Genomic DNA, 19987 nt, shown 5'->3' on the forward strand with positions numbered 1-19987 from the left:
GTCTAATTAATTAGCATAACTAAGCCTCTCCTGTCATCCTCCAGCTCCACAATCTCCTCAGCCTCTTCTCTGTCTCCCTTTCCTCAAACAATTGCCAGGTTCCTCTCAACAGGGTTTAATGAGCTCCCACTGGACTCTGGGCTCAATTCTACAAACCCCCTGAACTCCACTGTCTCCAGAAGATTCCTGTGTCCGTGGGGCTCTCCTGAGGCTCCTGAGGACAGCTCCTGAGGCTGTCCTGGGTTCACTGGTTCCTTCTCTAGGGATGCAGATTGAATGCTCATAAGAAACCCAGCTCCTTAAATGACCCAATCAAAAAATGGGCCAAAGAACTAAACAGACATTTCTCCAAAGAAGACACAGAGATGGCTAACAAACACATGAAAAAATGTTCAACAAAACTCATTATCAGAGAAATGCAAATCAAAACCACAATGAGGTACCGTCTCATGCTGGTCAGAAATGGCTGCCGTCAAAAAGTCTACAAACAATAAATACTGGAGAGGGTGTGGAGATTAGGGAACCTTCTTAGGTTGGTGGGACCAACCAATTCTCACCATTCTGTTGGTGGGAATGTAAACTAGTACAGCCACTATGGAGAACAGTGTGGAGATTCATTAAAAAATCAGAAACAGAACTGCCATACGGCCCAGCAATCCTACTGCTGGGCGCACACACACTGAGGAAACCAGAATTGAAAGCAACACATGTACCCCAGTGTTCACTGCAGCACTGTTTACAATAGCCAGGACATGGAAGCAACCTAGATGCCCATCAGCAGACGAATGGATAAGAAAGTTGTGGTACATATACACAGTGGAATATTACTCAGCTATTAAAAAGAACGCATCTGAGTCAGTTCTAATGAGGTGGATGAAACTGGAGCCTATTATACAGAGTGAAGTAAGTCAGAAAGAAAAACACCAATACAGTATATTAACACATATATATGGAATTTAGGGAGATGGTAACAATGACCCTATATGTGAGACAGCAAAAGAGACACAGATGTGAAGAACAGACTTTTAGACTCTGTGGGAGAAGGCAAGTATGGAATGATTGAGAGAAAAGCATTGAAACGTGTATGTTACCATATGTGAAACAGATCGCCAGTCCAAGTTCGATGCATGAGACAGGATGCTCAGGGCTGGTCTGGGACAACCCTGAGGGAGGTGGGAGGGGGATTCGGGACGGGGGGACACATGTACACCCGTGGCTGATTCATGTCAATGTATGGCAAAAAACCACCACAATATTGTAAAGTAATTAACCTCCAATCAAAATTAATTATTTAATTAAAAAAAAAAAAGAAACCCAGCTCCTCATGACCCATGAGGGAAGGTAGTTTGGAAGAGGCCTGACAGTCACAGACAGCACAGGTTTAGTGAAGACATGACCCAGGGGGAGCTGGTGTGGGGAGGGCTGCTGCCCAGCACAGCCGCCCTTCAGTCGCGCTCCCGCTGCGGCAGGCCACATTGTCGCCAGCCCGGGAGGGACAACAGCATCTCACTTACGAGGCCTGCAGTTTACCTCGATGGGCCCTGGTCCCCGGCCTGTCCCCTGGCTGTCTAGATGGCTGTGTTGAGCGAGAGCCGCCAGGAAGGAGGGGTGTCCTTGTGCCCTCCCATCAGAACTCTGACACCTCTACATACAAGGGAGTGGGGCTCACCTGTTCCCGGCTGACTCATCCTTGAAAACATCTTGTCAACCTGCATCAGAGGAAACACTCTTCTCATCCTGCCTCTGTTCCTGGAACACAGGGGGGAACTGTGCGGCCTGGCAAGTCATGCAGGGGTGGCTGACGAAGGGTCAAATCACCGTTTATCCCACTTCTGGGGCTCAGTGTCAAGGCCAAGGTCAGGAAGGAGCAATGCCGACCCACCCCACAGTACCACCTGGGGCCGTGTCCAGAGCATCTGTTCCTTGCTCTCGGGCCCCAGCCCCGAGGCCACAGAAGGAAGCCCTGGACTGTGGAGATTGGTGAACTGACCCAAGTGCCACAGCGAGTCAGGCCGTGCTCTTCCTGAAATACTTCTAACTACTTTATGACAAGTGTCTCATTGATCTGGCCAACAACCAAGGAAAGAAAGAAAAAAAGGAAAGGGAAGAAGAAGCCTTCTCATTTTACTGAAACAAAAGTGAATGGGGGGACTTCCCTGGTGGTCCAGTAGCTAAGACTCCATGCTCCCAAGGCAGGGGGCCCAGGTTCGATCCCTGATCAGGGAACTAGATCCCAGCACAGCATATAAATTTAAAAATCTTTTTAATTTTTATTTTTTTAAAAAAATTTTAAAGTGAATGGAGAGGGGGAGCTTTGGGGTGAACTAGGAAGCCAATGAAAAAGTGTAAACAAACTAAAAAACCCTGACCCTGGCCCCAGGGCCACAGCAAATCAGATAGTTGAGGGTGTGCATGCGTGTGTATGTGTGTGTATGAGAGAGAGAGAAATCGAGAGAGGGAGACAGGGGTCCTCTACTCTGGTCTCTGACAGTTTAGACTGACTCCAAAAGATGGGCTGAATTTGACCCCTCTACACTCCCACCCCCGCCTTCCCCAAACTTTGTAAATAATAGAGACGCTCACTAGAGTAATTAGAAGTAAAAAATTGTCAGCCAAGTGGTTTAAGAAGGTGTGGCTGGAAGCATTCTGTGTGTTTTCTCTAAAGGAGGACTGTGTAGACAGTCAAACACGTGAGTTTAATAAGCTTATAAATTTAGAGTGACTCCACATCTTACAGTGAGGTCTGGGGTTCAGCTACGTCACCTGTGAAGTCAAAGAGGCGGCTGTGGGCTTCTCCTCCCTGAACGTGGCCTCCAAAGTCTGCGCCCAGGGTTTCTGCCTCAGTCTGTTTTTTTTCCTATGTAATTGACCCAAACAATTCAGCCCCTAGTGTTTTTGCAGAGGGAGGTAACAACTCCTGGTATTCAGAAATGTTTTCTGATGTCCTATCTCTTTCCTCCCCTCCTTGGTCTGCCCTGAGCTACCTGAAATAGCTCAATCAGCGCTGATCTCCTTCAGGAACTTACGTGCTTCCTAGAAGAGACACGGATTTGTTCTGGATAACTCTTACAAATCCACAAGGTGCTCAAGTTCCAGGCACTCTGATCTCAGTAATCACTGTTTACTATAGTGCTTTTTCTGGCCTCTTCTACCGACAGTATTTCTAAACATTAATTTAATTGGACTTAAAAGATATTGTGCATAATGTGCCATAATTTGGCAAGCAAATCATGTCAACGGTATCCTGCTGACAGGGTACGTGTAGGGCAGGAAACCACACTGTCAGCTGGAGTGTCCCACGTGTGACTCTGAGCCCTAAACAGCCGCAGTCTCGGGGCTCCCCATGAGGGAGGCACACGTGGGTAACGTCATTCATCTGGGCCCTCGCTGCTCCGCTGGATCTAAAGGTGCTCTCCCTTTCCAGATGGTTTGTTCTGCAGAACTCACACTTGGGCTGCCCCTTCAATATTTTACTCTCTTTCTGGCACATGCCAGCCTGGACAACAAGGCAGAGCAAGTCTGTAGCTGAATACTTTGTCAGCTCTTTTTACAGAGCACTGCTGATACTCAGGGCTTGCTGCCCCCATCATGCAACCATCTGTTAACAGAGGGACAGACAACTTCCTAACCAGGGCCGCTACATATACTCTGACTTACGCCCTCGGTTCCATTCCTTTCAAAGATTATTTGGGTGGGGGGCTTCCCTGGTGGCTCAGTGGTAAAGAATCCGCCTGCCAGTGCAAGAGACACGGGTGCGACCCCTGGTCTGAGATGATCCTACATGCTGCAGAGCAACTAAGCCCAGGCTCCACAACTACTGAGCCGGCGTCTAGAGCCGGGGAGCCGTAACTACGGAGCCCACCGCAGTGGGAAGCCCACGCACCTCAACGAAGAGCAGTTACCGCTCACTGCAACCAGAGAAAGCGCTTGCAGCAACGAAGACCCAGCACAGCCATAAATAAGCAAATAAAAGGAGGAAGTGATGTTTATTTTTAAAGATTATTTAGAGGGAATTCTTCACTGGCCAATAATGCAGATTTGTTCTCCTTATGCCCCCAACCTGGACGCTTGGATCTGACCTGACAGCCTGAGCCTCCTCTTTCCATTGATGTTTTTCAGAGTCTGTCATTCTCGTGAGTTTTCCTTTGAGAATATAACTAAGACTGGACTTGCTTGGCGGTCCAGGGGTTAAGACTCTGCCTTCCAATGCAGAGGGTGGGGTTTCAATCACTTGCCCAGAAACTAAGATCCCACATGCAGCAGGGTACAGCCAGAAATTCTAAACAAACAAATAAATAAAAGTTGTTTTTAAAAAACGTAATTTGTAAAAAGAAGATGCATATATCCAAGACAAAAGAGAAATCCCAATCCTATGGATGCTGCATGAGTGGGTAAAAACTTTAAGATGAGGGAATTGAGGAGAAACCTCATAATATCCGAAGGATTCTTGGTGCAAAAGTTACTAAAGCCACTCTCTCACTCCCACAGCAGCCGGAGACACACACCTGCCCTTCCCCAGGCAGACTGAGCTGGACTAGATAGGCATCGAAAAGCTGTGCTACCTTCCTCCCAACTGAATCAGTGTCCAAGCGGGTGCCTCCCTGGACTCCTCGGAAATATCACCAAGCAGAAGTTCTTTCGAGGGGTGAGCACAACCTTCGGGAAGCCTAGCACCACCCGAGAGTGCCGCCCCAATCTCTCTGTCTTTGGTAGGTTCATAGGAGGCCTCAGGAAAGGGGGGTGTCCTGGAAGGTAGCAGCCCAGGTACGAGTGAGGAACTGTGCCCAGGGGGCAAGGAGATGGGCTGAGAATGAAGGTGCTTCCGGAGCCGCTGCTGCACACACAGGTCTGAGCTGGAAGGTGGAACTAGAAACTGAATGATGAAATAGAAACACATTCTTCGTGGTGATCGAACTCCCAGATTAAACCCGCTTTATTTCTTTTTAAAAAAATTCATCTCTGTAGCATCTGTTTGCCTCTGGGCATGTGAAGCTTTTGCCTTCTCTCTTCTTGTTCAGTCTTCTTCCAGAGGCGAGAGGGGTGAGAAGTGTCACCTTCTGATTCGGCACCAGATTGGGTCACAAGTGGATGGATCGCTCTCCTTATAAATGCATCAAATCTGACCAATCAACATGTGGGTCTGACAGTCACTGAGTGTTTTGAACAAGAAACCACAGCAGTGAGGAGCTCTAAAAGGCCACAGCCTCTGCTTTGAGGCACTTCTGTGGGACTGATCATGCCAGCCTGGCTACACCTGGCTTTATGCACCTGCCCTGATGTCTGCACAGGTCAGGGTTTTCTAAATGGAGATCTCAGCCCTTCCTGACTCACTGGTAATCAGACCCTTTGTTTTCATTTAAGACATCCTCCACTAGTAACAGCTTTGGATAGTTATCCTCTGGTTTGTCTATCCTCCTACCTACTTACATCCTCCAGAAGAGTCTCATATTTAAATAAGTCCAAGCATGAATCTCTGGTAAAGAGAAGACTATTCCTGTAAAAAGGGTAAGTCTTCCCAGGTTTGTGTGCCTCAGCTGGGACTGCTGACACAAACAATTTTCTTTTCTTTCCTAGAACTGATCTCCATTGCATTTCCTTTTCTTTTCATCTATGATTTTTTTTCTTAATCACCAAAGAAGAGGTTTGTTGCCTAAACTGAAAAAAAAAGGTCAATAACCAATCTGCGTCTTGTTGTATCAAAAGGTCCTACAAATGCAGGTGATTGTTACCAAAAGACTTGCATGATAAGGGAAGTGGAGGAATCCTGCAGGGAGCTTCCGGCCTGGGTAAGGTCATTCCTGAGCAGGTTAACAACTGCTTCGCAGCGCTGCTCACAGGCCCTCTGATGGCCACATTTTCAGAACAGAGAATTGGTGGCAGTCTGATGCACTCAGCAAGGGACCAACCAGTGTCTTCTGCCTCAGAAATTGAGATTGTCCCAAAAGCTGATGCCACATGGCTTCCCACAGCACAGCTCAAAGAAGCCTTTGTTGCACTCAGCTTAGTAGGTGAACGCAGGGATCTCTCAATCACTTCACCCTCAGTTTCCTCCCACTGCCTGCTCTTTTTGGTAAACCAGAGTTCATCACGTTGAAGAAAGCAAAGGTTCAAACAATCCTCCAAACTGACCTATCCACAATTTTCTTTTTTTCCCCCTACCAAATCAGCCCCCTTCCCCTTTAAAAAGAGATAGGTCAGCAGAACATGAGCATAGCTCCGCCTACTGACGATTCTTGGCCTGACGGGTTACTGCTCTGTATAAGGCTGGCACTTTCCAGATTAAAAAGCAATTCTTCCAAAACCGCAGTCCAAAAGCTATTAGGACCTGGACTTTGGACAAATGCCAAAGGTGACAGTCCCGATCTTCTTCCAGAGAGAGTAGGAAAATGACCCACTAGAAGGAAGAAATCTTCAATGATCACATAGAAAAGCTAAGTAAAATGTTGGAACCTGTTCAACCACCCTACTTCAGTTAGAAGGTACTTTTTAACAACATTAGGAAAGCGAAACTAGCTGTGGGTGGGGTGGAAATGTTGCCAGGTCATCCCGCCTGAAAAAAAAACCCACGATTGTGCCTACATGACGGACGTGCCACGGCGGCACCATGGTGGCACCGCTGTACCACGTGGCCGCGAGGACCACGCTAGAATTTTCTATGGTTCCTGCCCAGGGGGCTATTCCCCGTGTTTTGGTGACCACTAGCTCATCACTTGAGGTGACTGGGTTACTGATTTGTTATTCCACAGCGTGATTAAGAAACAATCATCTAGGAAAACACAGATGCACACATCAGTGTGTAAGAAAAGGCCCGAGGGTGCTGAGGGCTTGCTGGGTCAGGCGTCTTGGTGAGACGGTGGGCGGGTACGGGGCAGGAGGGCAGGACCCAGGGAGGTCCGGCCAGGCGACTCCGAGGCCAGCCCAGCAGTGCCGTCTCCTGGAAGTCTGGAGCAGGCCCGGCGCGGGCGTGCACGCCTTCTTCCAACCAGATGCGCGACTGCCCCCTATTGGACAAAATGCTCTTCAGCTTTGCCGGATAGGCGGCTGAAGGGAGACATTGGCTACAAGGCCCGCCAGGTGGCTTCAGGAGAGGCAGGACCTTCTAAGTTTCAGTTTCCACATCTATAAAATGGAATCTGTAACAGTATCTGGCCTTGCAAACGGCTGTTATCAGGAGGAAATGAATGAAGTAACACTGTGTTCTATCTCTGCCTGCCGTTCTGCTCTCTGCCCTGACAACATCCAAGTCACTTTCCTGAGGGGATCTTTCTCTCCAGTGTCTTTGAACCAAGGGCACAATCATAAAAACAACTTAGTCATGTTATTCTAAGCTCTAGTAGCTAGTGGCACCTCACTTCTGGTAGCTTTAATAACTTCACAAATGCTTTAAGAGTAATTCTGGAAGTACTTTTTTTAAAAAAGCATTTATCATGACTTAAATCAATTTTCTGATAATTTATGGTTAGTGTCTAAATCCCCCACTGGATTCTGAGTCCCCTAAATTCGGGGACCTGTGTGTCTTCTGTATTACCAGTACCTACCAGCATGGTGCCTACTGCACAACACATATGAGATAAATATCTGTTGAATAAACACATAGATGAATCATAAGAATTTGTAAAGGCCTGCCAGAAAGCGCACAGTCAGATATGGGGGGAACAATCTTTTTTCAAGAATGCTAACAGGGACTTCCCTGGTGGTTCAGTGGCTAAGACTTCATGCTCCCAATGCAGGGGGCCTAGGCTTGACCCCTGGTTGGGGAACTAGATCTCACAGAGGATCCTGCATGCCACAGTTTAAAAAGAAGAAGAAAAAAAAAAAGATCCCACATGTGGCAACAAAAATTCAAGATCTCCCATGTGGCAGCTAAGATCCAGCACAGTCAAATAAATTAATTATAAATTTAAAAAAAGAGTGGTGCCAAACTAATATTAAAAATGAGAGACTTCCCAGGTGGTCCAGTGGCTAAGACTCTGTGCTCCCAACACAGCAGGCCCCAGGTCAATCCTTGGTCAGGGAACTAGATCCCGCATGCTGCAACTGAAGATCCCGCATGCTGCAACTGAAGATCCTTCATGCTGCAACTGAAGATCATGCATTTTGCAACCAAGACTCCTGTGCAGCCAAATAAATAATTTTTTTTTTTTTACAAATGAAAGGGCAGGGTGATGAAAAAATTTCGGAACTAAATAGAGGTAATGGTTGCACAATCACGTGAAGGCACTAAATTTCACTGGATCATACGCTTTAAAATGGTTAATTATACGTTATGTGGATTTCACCCCAATAATAAAAAAAAATGAAAGGGCAGAATCGTAAATAATTATGATCCATGATGATTTAGACATTCTACAAATATTTGATGAAGTCAATATAAAGAGAATAACTTTGATACAGTGTTTGATGGTTTACTTAAATGTCTCCACGTAAATGATTCATCTGTGCCTCTCAACCGGCCCATGGACTTGCCCAGGAGGAAACCGAGGAGCCCGGATGTTCCCACAGTGACTTCCTATTCCTCAGACGGGCTAGGAGCGCTCACCACTGGGAGGCGCTGTTCCCTCAGCCTCCTGCCTGAAAAGCACTTCCTCCAGCCAGTTGCTTCTCTTTCACCCCTTTCTGGGCCTGACGTGGAGAGTCATCTCATCAGAAAGGCCTTCCCCAACCATTTTCTCTAAAAGACACAGTCCAGCCACTCCCCTCTGTCATTTTCTCTCTGCTACCCTACTTGGTTTTTCTCAAAAATTCTTAGCTCATATTACATACGGACACAGGTCTTCTGTCTCCTTCCACAATAGCATATGCAACAGAACAGGGATATTTGTCAGCTTTGTTCTCTGTTACAATCCTGACTTCTGGAATAGTGCCTGATAGGTGCTGAAGAAATACTTGTCAAAGAATGAAGAAGCAGTAGAATTTTACCAAGAACCTGTCTGGATCTTTGGGGGAGTCTAGGCTTTATAGGTGATACTACAAAAATGAAATTACAATACGTGTGTGTGCTCAGTCATGTCTGACTCTTTGCGACCCCATGGACTGTAGCCTTCCAGGCTCCTCTGTGGGAATCTCCAGGCAAGAAAGCTGGAGTGGGTTGCCATTTCCTTCTCCAGGGGATCTTCCTGACCCAGGAATTGAACCTGTGTCTCTTTAGTCTCCTGTGTTGGCAGGTGGATTCTTTACCACTGAGCCAATTATAATGTGACTGAGATAAAGTACCAAGTTGGGGACAAGTTCCTCTTGTCCCCAAGGGTGAGGCACCTGTCTGTTGTGTCCCTGGCTCAGCATGGTGCCATCCACCTAATACGGGCATTTGTCTGTATGATATCACCAAGACATGATGGATTCCAGGCAATACTGCCAAAAATGGCAGAACTGACCACAACACACATGCAGGTCCCACCCTGGGTGTGCACACCAGGGGACTGGGGGTGGAGAATTTCTGAGGAGGAGAGGAAGGGAGGAAGGAGAATGTGCTGGGTAGGAGTCAGAGTCCAAGGAGCATGACCTCGAAAGCCTTAAGTAATCAGGGTAGGAATAGCTCCTGAGATCAAATTGATCTGCAGTGCAAACCTTGTGAGATTAATTTGGGCCCACTAGGGGGAAGATCCCAGGGCAGACGTCTTAAGAGTTGGGTCAGGGTGGTCTGACAACACGATAACCCTTGCAAGATGGACAATGAACCTCTGAGACCCAGTGGCCATCCCAGAGGAGTGCCCAGCGGCCTCTGAGAAATCCGTGCCCAGGAGCAGCAGCCGCCGCCTTCCTTCAGTCCCTGAGTCAGGCAGCCAAGCACAGAGGAAAACCCTCTGGGGTCGCATACAGGATACAGATTAGGAGCCAAACTCCTAAAGCTCCGCTGTCTCCTCTCTTCCCTGCACCTGTTTGCACCTGGGTCTCTTAAGTGCAGTTTACAAATTGCAAACAATCTCACACAAACATAAAATCTATCATTTGTCCAAACTGGTGGCTGCTATGGCCCTTGTTACATCTTAGATGGAACAAAAGTTAACATGGACAGATACCTGTTTGTCATCCTGTGGCTCACATTCTAACTAAATGGAACAGAAACATGTTTCAACCTTTAGTAAATTGCAAAAACCTTTAAAAAATGTTCTGAACTTGAATGTCTACAGAGAATTCCAAGCTATGTAAGCTATGACACACACACACATGTTTTCTCCAAAAACTTCCTTATAATATGTTCAAAGTTCACAGCTGAAAATTCCAGCAGGGACTTCCTTGGCGGTCCAGTAGTTAAGACTTCACTAAGCAGTGAGTAATGGGTTTGATCCCTGATCAGGAAGCTGAGATCCCACATGCCTCACAGCCCAAAAACCAAAACATTAAATAGAAGCAATACTGTAACAAATTCAATAAAACTTTGAAAATGGTCCACAGCAAAAAAAAAATCTTTTTAGAAATTCAAGCAAATTAATCAATTACAAAACAAATTAAACACAAAAAAATCACAACATGATTTGTATAGCTCTCATTACTTTGGCCATTTTCCAAGGGGTGATTGACACTTCATTTTAATGGGTGTTGTTTCCGGGAACTATGACCATTGACCTTTGGCCTGTAGGTAAACCTCCTCCTTGTGGGCACTCAAGCATGGGTGGGTATTTACTTTTTCTCAATTCCCACAGCACAGAAGAAAAAACAAAGCAAAGCGCATTACTGTTTTTACCTTATATTCCCTAACATTCAGAAAGAGTATTTGGCCATCAGTTGGAGGCCTGGGCTTGACATGAGATCGAATGAACAGGCACAGCCTGGTGTCAAACTGAACCAGCAAACTTGAGCATCTGCAGAGGGGCAGGGACCCGGGCAGGCTGGCGGGCTCTGGTCCACAGCCGCCAGACGCAAGGCAGATGGGCAGCAAGAGTTGCTCTGCGGGCCAGGGCAGCCAGAGCTTCTTACTTTTCAGGAAAAACCAGAAACCCAGGTTTTAATAGGAACTCTATTTTTAAACATTAGCAGTTAGTTCTAAAAACTGCTTTCAGAATATTCTATGGGCCAAGTGACTCTCCTTGCGATCCTGTGATTAAGATTTTGCCTGTCAATGCAGAGGATGTGGGTTCAATCCCTGGTCAGGGAGCTCAGATCCCCCACATGTTGCATGGCCCCTCCCCAAAAAATCAAAACATAAAACTGAACCAATATTGCCATAAATTCAACAGACTTTAAAACTGGTCACATAAAAAAATCTTTTTTTTCCCCCCCAAAAAAAGAACTTCTAAAAATTCATTTGAAAAAAAAATATTCTATGGGCCAAGCAGTACACATCTGTGGCCTAATATGGACCTTGGGCACCCTAGCTGTGAATCTGGGGAGCCTAAATCTGCCACTCTTTAACTGCTCCTGGTGGTTGCTTTCCTTCCTTCCCTTGGGTTCAAATCCTTGGATTCAAACTGATATATCTGCCTAGACACTTTGACCACTCCAGGGCCCAACTTCCTCATCTATAAAATGCAGATAATAACATAACTCCTCTCATATGGTGATTATGGGAGAAAAGGAGATACTGCAGGCAAAGAATCTACCTGCAAAGTAGGCATTTGGTGAAAGACATCAGCTATGATTAGTTGTAAACCTGGTGTCTCCCTCATCACCATCATTCATAATTAATCAGCAAATTCTGTCAAATAGGATTTATCCTTCAGTCTGTCCTCTTGTTTTCATCCCCATTTTCTGTGCCTTAGTTTGTAGTCTCCTCCTCTCACTTCTGAACTGTTCATTCCAGTGATCTAATGAACAGACCTCCTGAGCAGGGGACTCTGTGCCAGGGACCTACTTACTGTCCCATTTTGACCCACTCCCATGCTGCTCCCAGCTGACTCAATCTCTGCTCAGCAAATGATGAAAAGCAGACATGCTGGAGTCTTTTTCCCTGTCACCTACAGAACAAAGGCCAGTTTCCTTATTCTTGCATGCAAGGCTCCCCCCGCCCCCAGCTCACCTCCTCCCAGTCTCTATAATCCTCTCTCTGTTCCAGCTACACCAAACTACTTTTTTCACCTTTTCCCAAGTGAGTCACATGGTTTCTGGTCATCATACATTGGCAACACTATTCTTCCTGCTTAGAATGTTTGTTGTCCTCTTCTCACCCAGTGTCAACCCCTTCTCACCCTGGTAAGTCCAGCCCCAAATGGTCATCTCCACCATGAAGCCTTCTGGGACCACCTCTCTAAGCAGTCACCCTGCCTCCTCTGCATTTCCCACCAGACAAAGTACATAGGTCCCTTCAAGCCCTCTCACAGTGTGTGGTAGCTGGTTTACTAAGGCATCTCTGTCAGGATGAGACGGACAGGAAGCTGAGGGTAAGAACCTGGTCCCTTATATTTGTTGTATTTCCAACTAGCACGTTGGTGAGTGTTCAGTGTTGGTTGAATGAATTAATGGGACCAAGAAGGCACTTGAACAAAAGCCACACAATAAAGGCACTTTTATACAACTTGTTGTTAGAAACAGGGATCTTGGACTTCCCTGGTAGTCAGGTGGTTAAGACTCCAAGCTGCCACTGCAGGGGGCACGGTTTCAAACCCTGGTCAGGGAAGTTCCGACTGTCGCAATTTGTGGCCAAAAAGGAAAAGACAAAAGAAAGACAAAAACAGGGATCTTTGGGAATATGCAAAGAAAGAATAATAAAAACATATAAAATCACCCAAAAGCCCACAATTCCCTGTAATGTGCACATTTTGGTTAAGTTTAGTAAATATATATATATATATATTATATAAAGTTCTAGCTACTCAGATGATTGAAAATATCTGCACTTACACAAGGTGGTGTCATGGTGTCTTGATCTTCACTTTTTCTTTCTGTGGTCTCAGTGGAATGCATCTCATATTCCAGGAGAAAATGTAATTCAGCCAAAGAACAAGTCTGATGATTTAGTTCACAGTTTATATACTGTGAAGCGCAATCTGAGAGACTCACATAACAGAAAACTGTCCGTCTTGACTGGGTGTCTGTGCATGCCTCTTAGAAGAGAGGCAACAGTTTCTCTACACTCAGATATCACCAGAGGAGGCCCAGAGTGGTTGATCTTGGGAAGGCAGAGGTCTGAGAAAGAAAATAAACATCATTGTCTTTTGGCATTTATGTTCTTAACTTGCCTCTGAAGCGTTCATTCAACAAGCATTCACTGGGACTTCCCTGGTGGTCCAGTGGTTAAGATTCCATTGTTCCACTGCAGGGGGCACAGATTTGATCCCTAGTCCAGGAACTAAGATCCTGCATGCCACGTGGCATGGCAAAAAAATAATAATAATAATTTTTAAGAAATAAGCATTCATTGAATGAATGGACAGGTGGCTCCACAACCTTGCTCCCTGACTCCCAGCCAGAATGGCAGACCGTGCTGTGAAAGGCTAGAACAGGTTGTCGTGCTCAGCTAGCAAGAGCAGAAGCAATTCAGTACAATGGTTCCCCATGCGGTTCTGGGTTCAGGCTTGCCTTGGCTCTGGGCCTGGCACAGGCAGTTTCTAGTTAAGTAGAGCTGAGAGACTGACAGTTCTTATCTTAGAGGGTTGTTGGAAGGATTAGATGATAGAGAATATGTTAAGTGCTCAGTATAGTACCTACGAGATTATTTTGATTATTATAAGAATTCAGTCAATGTTAGCTAGGCTCATTTGCTAAGATGATCCTACTGATAGGTTTGAGCCTTCTGTAGTTTATCTTTACAACTCTGTCCACACCCAATATCTCCACTTTACTACCTTAACTATGAGATCAGAGTTCCTAGAGAATGCAAGAAACAGCAAGCTATAAACTTCTAACCAGGGACTTTCCTGGTGGTCCAGTGATTAAGACTCTGTGCTTCCACTGCAGGGAGCGAGGGTTTGATCCCTGAACTAAGGGATCAGGGAACTAAGATCTCACATTTTGGGTGGTGTGGCCAAAAAAATTAACTTCTGACTGATAAATAAGCAGAAGTAAAGGATCCAAGGAGAAGAAAACAGGCCACATATACCAAACATCTCGTTGGGTACAGTGACTCAAGCATAAAATAGATCTGGACTCTTGATGGCCAGGGAGATATGGGTAATAAAGAGGTATGCCTTCAAATTGCTAGGGGAAATTCCACACCTCTGTGAGCCTAGACGAGTGGAACGACATTTTCAGGAATTCAAGGCTTCAAAAAATCTGAGATATTCTAAGAAACAGCATAAATTATTATAGCAAGTTCTCAATAGGTGTTAAATAGTACTGAGACAAGTAGTCACTGAATTGAAGGACTGATTCACACAGTACCTACATGCTGAGTACCTGTGATGCATTGGTTAGAGAATTGACTGGAACAGGTAACCCAACAGACACACGTTGATTCCCTCTGGAGCTTACATTCTAGTGGAGAGAGATAGTAAACAACCATAGAGGGGAAACTGATTCAGATGAATGCTCCAGAGAAAGATGGAGAAGGATATGGCAACCCACTCCAGTGTTCTCCAGTATGTCTGGCGAATTCCATGGACAGAGGGGCCTGGTGGGCTACAGTCCATGGGGTTGCAAAGAGTCAGACACAACTGAGCGATTATCACTCATTCCAGAGAAAGAAAATCAGGGCTGAAAGTCTCAGTTTGGAGTATACAAGAACTGTAGCTGGTAGAGGATCCGGCTAAGTGACACAATCAGATAAATCCAGAATGCTGGCCAACTATAAGAATATGGGCCAGAGATTCCCTCACAGTCCAGTGGCTAAGGGTCTGGGCTCCCAGTGCAGGGGGCCTGGGTTCGATCCCTGGTGGGGGAACTAGATCGCATATGCCACAATTAAAACCTGGCACAGCCAAATAAATGATCTGAAAAAAAAGTTTAAAAAAAAAGGAATCACCTTGCAATGCAGGGGATGCGGGTTCCTTCCCTGGTCAGGGAACTGAGACCCTACACGCCGCAGAGCAACTAAGCCCGGTGCACTGATACTGCTGGTGTGCATCGGAGCCCACGTGCCACAGCTGGAGTCAGTGTGGCAAGAAAAGATCCTGCAGGACCCAACAAAGACCCGACGCAGCCAAATAAATAAATAAATGTTTTAAAAAAAAGAATACAGGCCAAGTTAGTTAAAAAGTTATCAAAGTTGTTAAAAAACAAAAGAAATGGGAGATTAATGTAAATTTAAAAGAGGCATCACCGACTGGATGGACATGAGTTTGAGTAAACTCTGGGAGTTGGTGATGGACAGGGAGGGAGGCCTGGCGTGCTGCGATTCATGGGATCGCAAAGAGTCGGACATGACTGAGCGACTGAACTGAACTGAACCGAACAATCACATTCAACATATAAGCCTTGCTTGTATCCTAGACCAAGGGAAAAAAATTATAAAGTATATTTTGGGAACAAGGAAGGACTTTGGAATACAGATTGAATGTTAGATGATATTAGGGAATTATTCTTAATTTTTAACTTATTAAGTTAAAGCTTTTTAATTTGCTTAGGTATTATGACTATGTAGGAGAATGTCTCTATTCTTAGGAGACACACACTGAAATATACAGTGTGCTGTGTGTGCTCAGTCACTCAGTCACGTTCAACTCTGCGACCTCATGGACTATGGCCTGCCAGCCCCCTCTGTCCATGGAATTCTCCAGTCAAGAATACTGGAATAGGTTGCTATTTCCTATTCCAGGGGATCTTCCTGGGCCAGGGATCGATTCTTGTATCTCCTGCATCTCTTGCATCTCCTGCACTGGCAGGTGAATTCTTTACCACCACACCCTCTGGGAAGCCCCAAAATATATATAGAAAAGGAAAATAGGGCAAACTATTCGTAACTCCTGAATCTAGAATATCTTATTGCCTATTGCTCTAATCACTAACTTTTCTGTATATACTGAAATGCCCAATATAGAAAAACTGGATAAAAAGGAATGGAGAAGGACTCACTTAGTCGAATCTGACTCTTTGTGACCCCATGGACCATACAGTCCCTGGAATTCTCCAGGTCAGAATACTGGAGTGGGTAGCCTTTCCCTTCTCCAGGGGATCTTCCCAACCCAGGGATCAAACCCAGGTCTCCAGCAATGCAGGAGGATTCTTTACCAGCTGAGCCACAAGGGAAGTCCAAGAACACTGGAGAGGATAGACTATCTCTTCTCCAGGAGATGTTCCTGACCCAGGAATTGAACCGGGGTCTCCTGCATTGCAGGTGGATCTTTACCAACTGAGCTATCAGGGAAGCCCAATCATTAACTTTTCTGTATGTGTTAAAATGTTCAGTATAGGAAAACTGGATAAAAAGGAGTGGAGAAGGACTTTTCTGGTAATCCAGTGGGGAAGAATCCACTTGCCAGTGCAGGGGGTTTGGCTTAAATCCCTGTTTTGGGATGATTCCACGGGCTGAGGGGCAACTAAGCCTGTGTGCCACAACTACTGAGCGTGCACACCTAGAGCCCATGCTCCGCAACAAGAAGCCCGTGCACTGCAACGAGGGTGGCCCAGGTTTGCCGCAACCAGAGAAAGCCTGCATGCAGCAGTGAAGACCCAGCACACACACACAAAACAAAAAAAATACTAAAAAAGATATATATACAAGGAATGGAGGAGAAGTAAGTGTAGATAACTTTTTGGAGGAATTTAGCTGTGAAGGGAGTGTATTAGTTTTCTAAAGCTTGCTGTAAGAGATTACGACAAACAGTGGCTTAAAAGAACAGAAGCATACTCTCTCACAGTTCTAGGGGCCAGAAGTCCAAAATTAAGGAACTGGCAAAGGCCACCTCCCTGCAGAGGTTGTAGGGAAGAACGCAGTCTGTGCCCCCCACCTCTGGGGGCTTACCCGCGCCTCACTCCAGTCTCTGCCTCTGGAGTCACATTGCCTCCTCTACTTCTGCCTGTGTTTGATCTCTTTCTGTCTCTCTTTTATAAGGACACTTGCACTGGCCTATCAGGCTCACCCAGATTATCCAGAATAAGTTCCTCCTCTCAAGATCTTTAACTTAATCACATCTTTCACCATATAAAGTAATGTGCATTCTTCTGCCACATGGGTGATATTCACAAGTTCCTGGGATTAGGAAAGGAATGTATCTTTGGAGGGCCACTTTTTTGCCTAGTACAGGAAGAAAGAAAAGGCGACAGTATCTAGAGAGGAATGTAGGGGCATGAAAGGTTTTGTTTTTAAGATGAGAGAAAAGATTGCATGTTTACAATAACTGGTTTGAGACTATTTTGCTGTACACGGCAGTAACAGTACAATAATACAGTTGATTTGTTCATTGTGTTAGTCACTCACTCACAGGTAAATTCATAAAGAAAACAGCAAGGCCATCATCAAAAAGTCTACAAATAATAAATGTTTGAAAGGGTGTGCAGAAAAAGGAACTCTCCTATGCTGCTGGTGGGAGTATAAATTGGTACAGCCACTATAGGGGTTTCTCAGAAAACTAAACAGAGTTACCATAGGATTCTGTAATTCCATTCCTGGGCATCTATCTGGAGAAAACTATAAGTCAAAAAGATACCTTGCAGGACTTCTCTGGTGGGCCACTGGCTAAGACTCCATGGCCCCAATACAGGGGGCCAGGGTTTGATCCCTGGTCAGGGAACTAGATGTGGCATGCTGTAATAAAGATGGAAGATCCCACATGACTCAATTAAGACCTGGTAAAGCCAAGTAAATAATTTCAAAAATATGGCATAGAGTTTAGATCTTTTGGAGACTGGGGAAAATTATAAAGGGATGTGTATAAAACTTTTTTTTAAAGGTTTACCAACATGCTTTGTATATAATTTTATTTATTTATTTATGGCTGTGCTGGGTCTTCGTTGCTGCATGGGCTTTTCTCTAGGTGTGGTGTGCATGCTTCTCATTGTGATGGCTTCTCTTGTTGCAGGACACAGACTCTAGGATTAGCAGGCTTTAACAGATGGGGCATGTCAGCTCAGTAATTGAGGTTCCTGGGCTCCAGAGCTCAGGCTCAATAGTTGTAACACATGGGCTTAGTTGCTCTGAGGCATGTGGGATCTTTTCGGACCAGGGATTGAACCCATGTCTCCTGAATTGGCAGGTGAATTTTTTACCACTGAGCCATCAGGGAAGTCCAGAAAACTTAACAGCTGAAAAAAATAAGACTATTATTTATATAAATTTGTTATGAGACTTACTTATGATATAATGAAATTTCTACCCCTTAGAAATTGTATAGATTTTTTAAACTATATGGAGGAGAAAGGGTGAAGTATTCCTTTCATCCTAACTATCCATGACTGCTTTTCACCACCTCTTAGGTCCCTACTGGAGAGACCAAGTCTTAATACTGATGCTTTGACACTAGATACTTAGGGAGTCTCCTCTCTTCCCTGGGGTGACAGTGGATGCTGGATGACAAGTGGAAGACATACAAGAAAGCCCCAAAGGAGACAGGCACAGGGGGAAACTCCATCTGATTAGATGAATAATTAAAAGTCAAAATGGAAACAATAATAATACAAAATAATCGAGACAATTTCAAATCAAGTATGAGCAATTCAAATTTGATGTGGAGGTAAGGGGAACTCGTGGAAATAGTGATCATGGTGAAGTGATTAAAATGGTGGAATCCATTGTATCATGATTGGTCAACAGAAAATAATAGAATTCTATATCACCAAAACTACCATTTAATAGAAAAACCTGTAATCACTTTTTAAAATCCAGATGCATATCAGAATTATCTTGGAATTTTTTGAAAAATACAAATGCCCAGATGCTTTTTTTTTTTCTTTGCTACAACTCCAGATACATTTCTAATGAGCAGCCATGTTTACAAAGAACTGGTCTGTATGAGGATCTTTTATCTATCTTGTTTCACTTCTTCTATTTCATACTCGGTGTTCCCATTTCGTTTAGTTTATGCTTTCCAATTTCTCTCTTTTCTTTTTTTTAATGTACTTTCTCAAGCCTTTATCAAGCATAGTAGAAAAGCTCTTGTATACATATATATAAATAATATGTATAATGTATATATTAGAAAACTTATGAATTTTTGCCTAAAAAATTTATGACACTTTGATTCCACTTGTTTGACTTAGCATAAACAGAACGCTAGATTTCTAATTTAAAAAAATACATATGTAACCAGCAACAAAGGTTTACTGTATAGCACAGGGAACTATAGTCAATATCTTGTAATAACCTGTAACGGAAAATAATTTCAAAATAATATATGTGTATACATATAACGAATCACAAAAATAAAAGAATTCTATTTTTTGAAATTTAGTAATGTTTATCTTTTTGCCAGTTTTTCTAAAAGTCCTATGGACATCTAATAACATATGAGATATAAAATTTTAAATTTATTTGTGTAGGATATAAGATTAATATGAATAGAAATCTATTATATTTAAATTATTAATGACATCATTCAAGATGCTCCTATTCTTATTTTTTCTGAACTTCATACTCTCAGAGAAATGGTACTAAATCTCACTATGATTATATATTTTTTCTTTTCCCTTATATTTCTTCTGATTTTTGCTTTATGTATCTTTGTTTCTTTGTTGTTAGGTGGCTAATGGTTTACGATGCCTATCTTCTCTGTGAATTGTACCTTTTATCATTAAAAATACTTTTTGTTTCATTTAAAAATAAATAACTAAATTTAAAATAGGGGAACCCATGGGACTTCCCTGGTTGCCCAGTGGTTAAGAATCTGCCTTCCAATGCAGGGGATGGGTGTTCAGTCCCTGGTCAGGGACCTAAGATCCCACATGCAGGGGGCAACTAAGCCCCGTGGGCCACAATGAAGGGCCCATATGCTGCAATAAAGACCCAGCACAGCCAAGAAATAAAATAAAACAGGGCTATTCTGTTATTCTGGAAGTTATTCTGGATACAATTTGCAGGCTAGAGGGAAGATCAGGGAGGCTGGACCAGATACACAGGACCCAGTGTGAGGCCTGTCCCACTGCACTGTAAAATCAGCTACATGGGAGAGGAGAGAAACAGGGAAGAAATAACTTTAAAATCCAACAAACATGATTACTATTATGGGATGTAGCTTCTTAC

The 19987-nt window shown here is 44.3% G+C and overlaps 1 protein-coding gene across 6 annotated transcripts in view; it reads right to left on the bottom strand.

Annotated features, from left to right (window-relative positions):
- Positions 1–19987, bottom strand: part of LOC110145937 (uncharacterized) — a 40529-nt gene that overhangs the window by 19559 nt on the left and 983 nt on the right. For all 6 annotated transcript variants that reach the window (XR_011484399.1, XR_011484400.1, XM_070457652.1 and 3 more), the window contains exon 2: positions 12778–13062. Coding sequence is in view for 4 of the 6 variants with exons in the window: in XM_070457652.1 (XP_070313753.1) it covers positions 12778–12840 (63 nt within the window). In the remaining 2 variants the exon portion in view is untranslated. The remainder of the gene's footprint in view (positions 1–12777; positions 13063–19987) is intronic.

Source organism: Odocoileus virginianus, chromosome 28 (genome assembly GCF_023699985.2).
Source record: "Odocoileus virginianus isolate 20LAN1187 ecotype Illinois chromosome 28, Ovbor_1.2, whole genome shotgun sequence".
Lineage (NCBI taxonomy): Eukaryota > Metazoa > Chordata > Mammalia > Artiodactyla > Cervidae > Odocoileus > Odocoileus virginianus.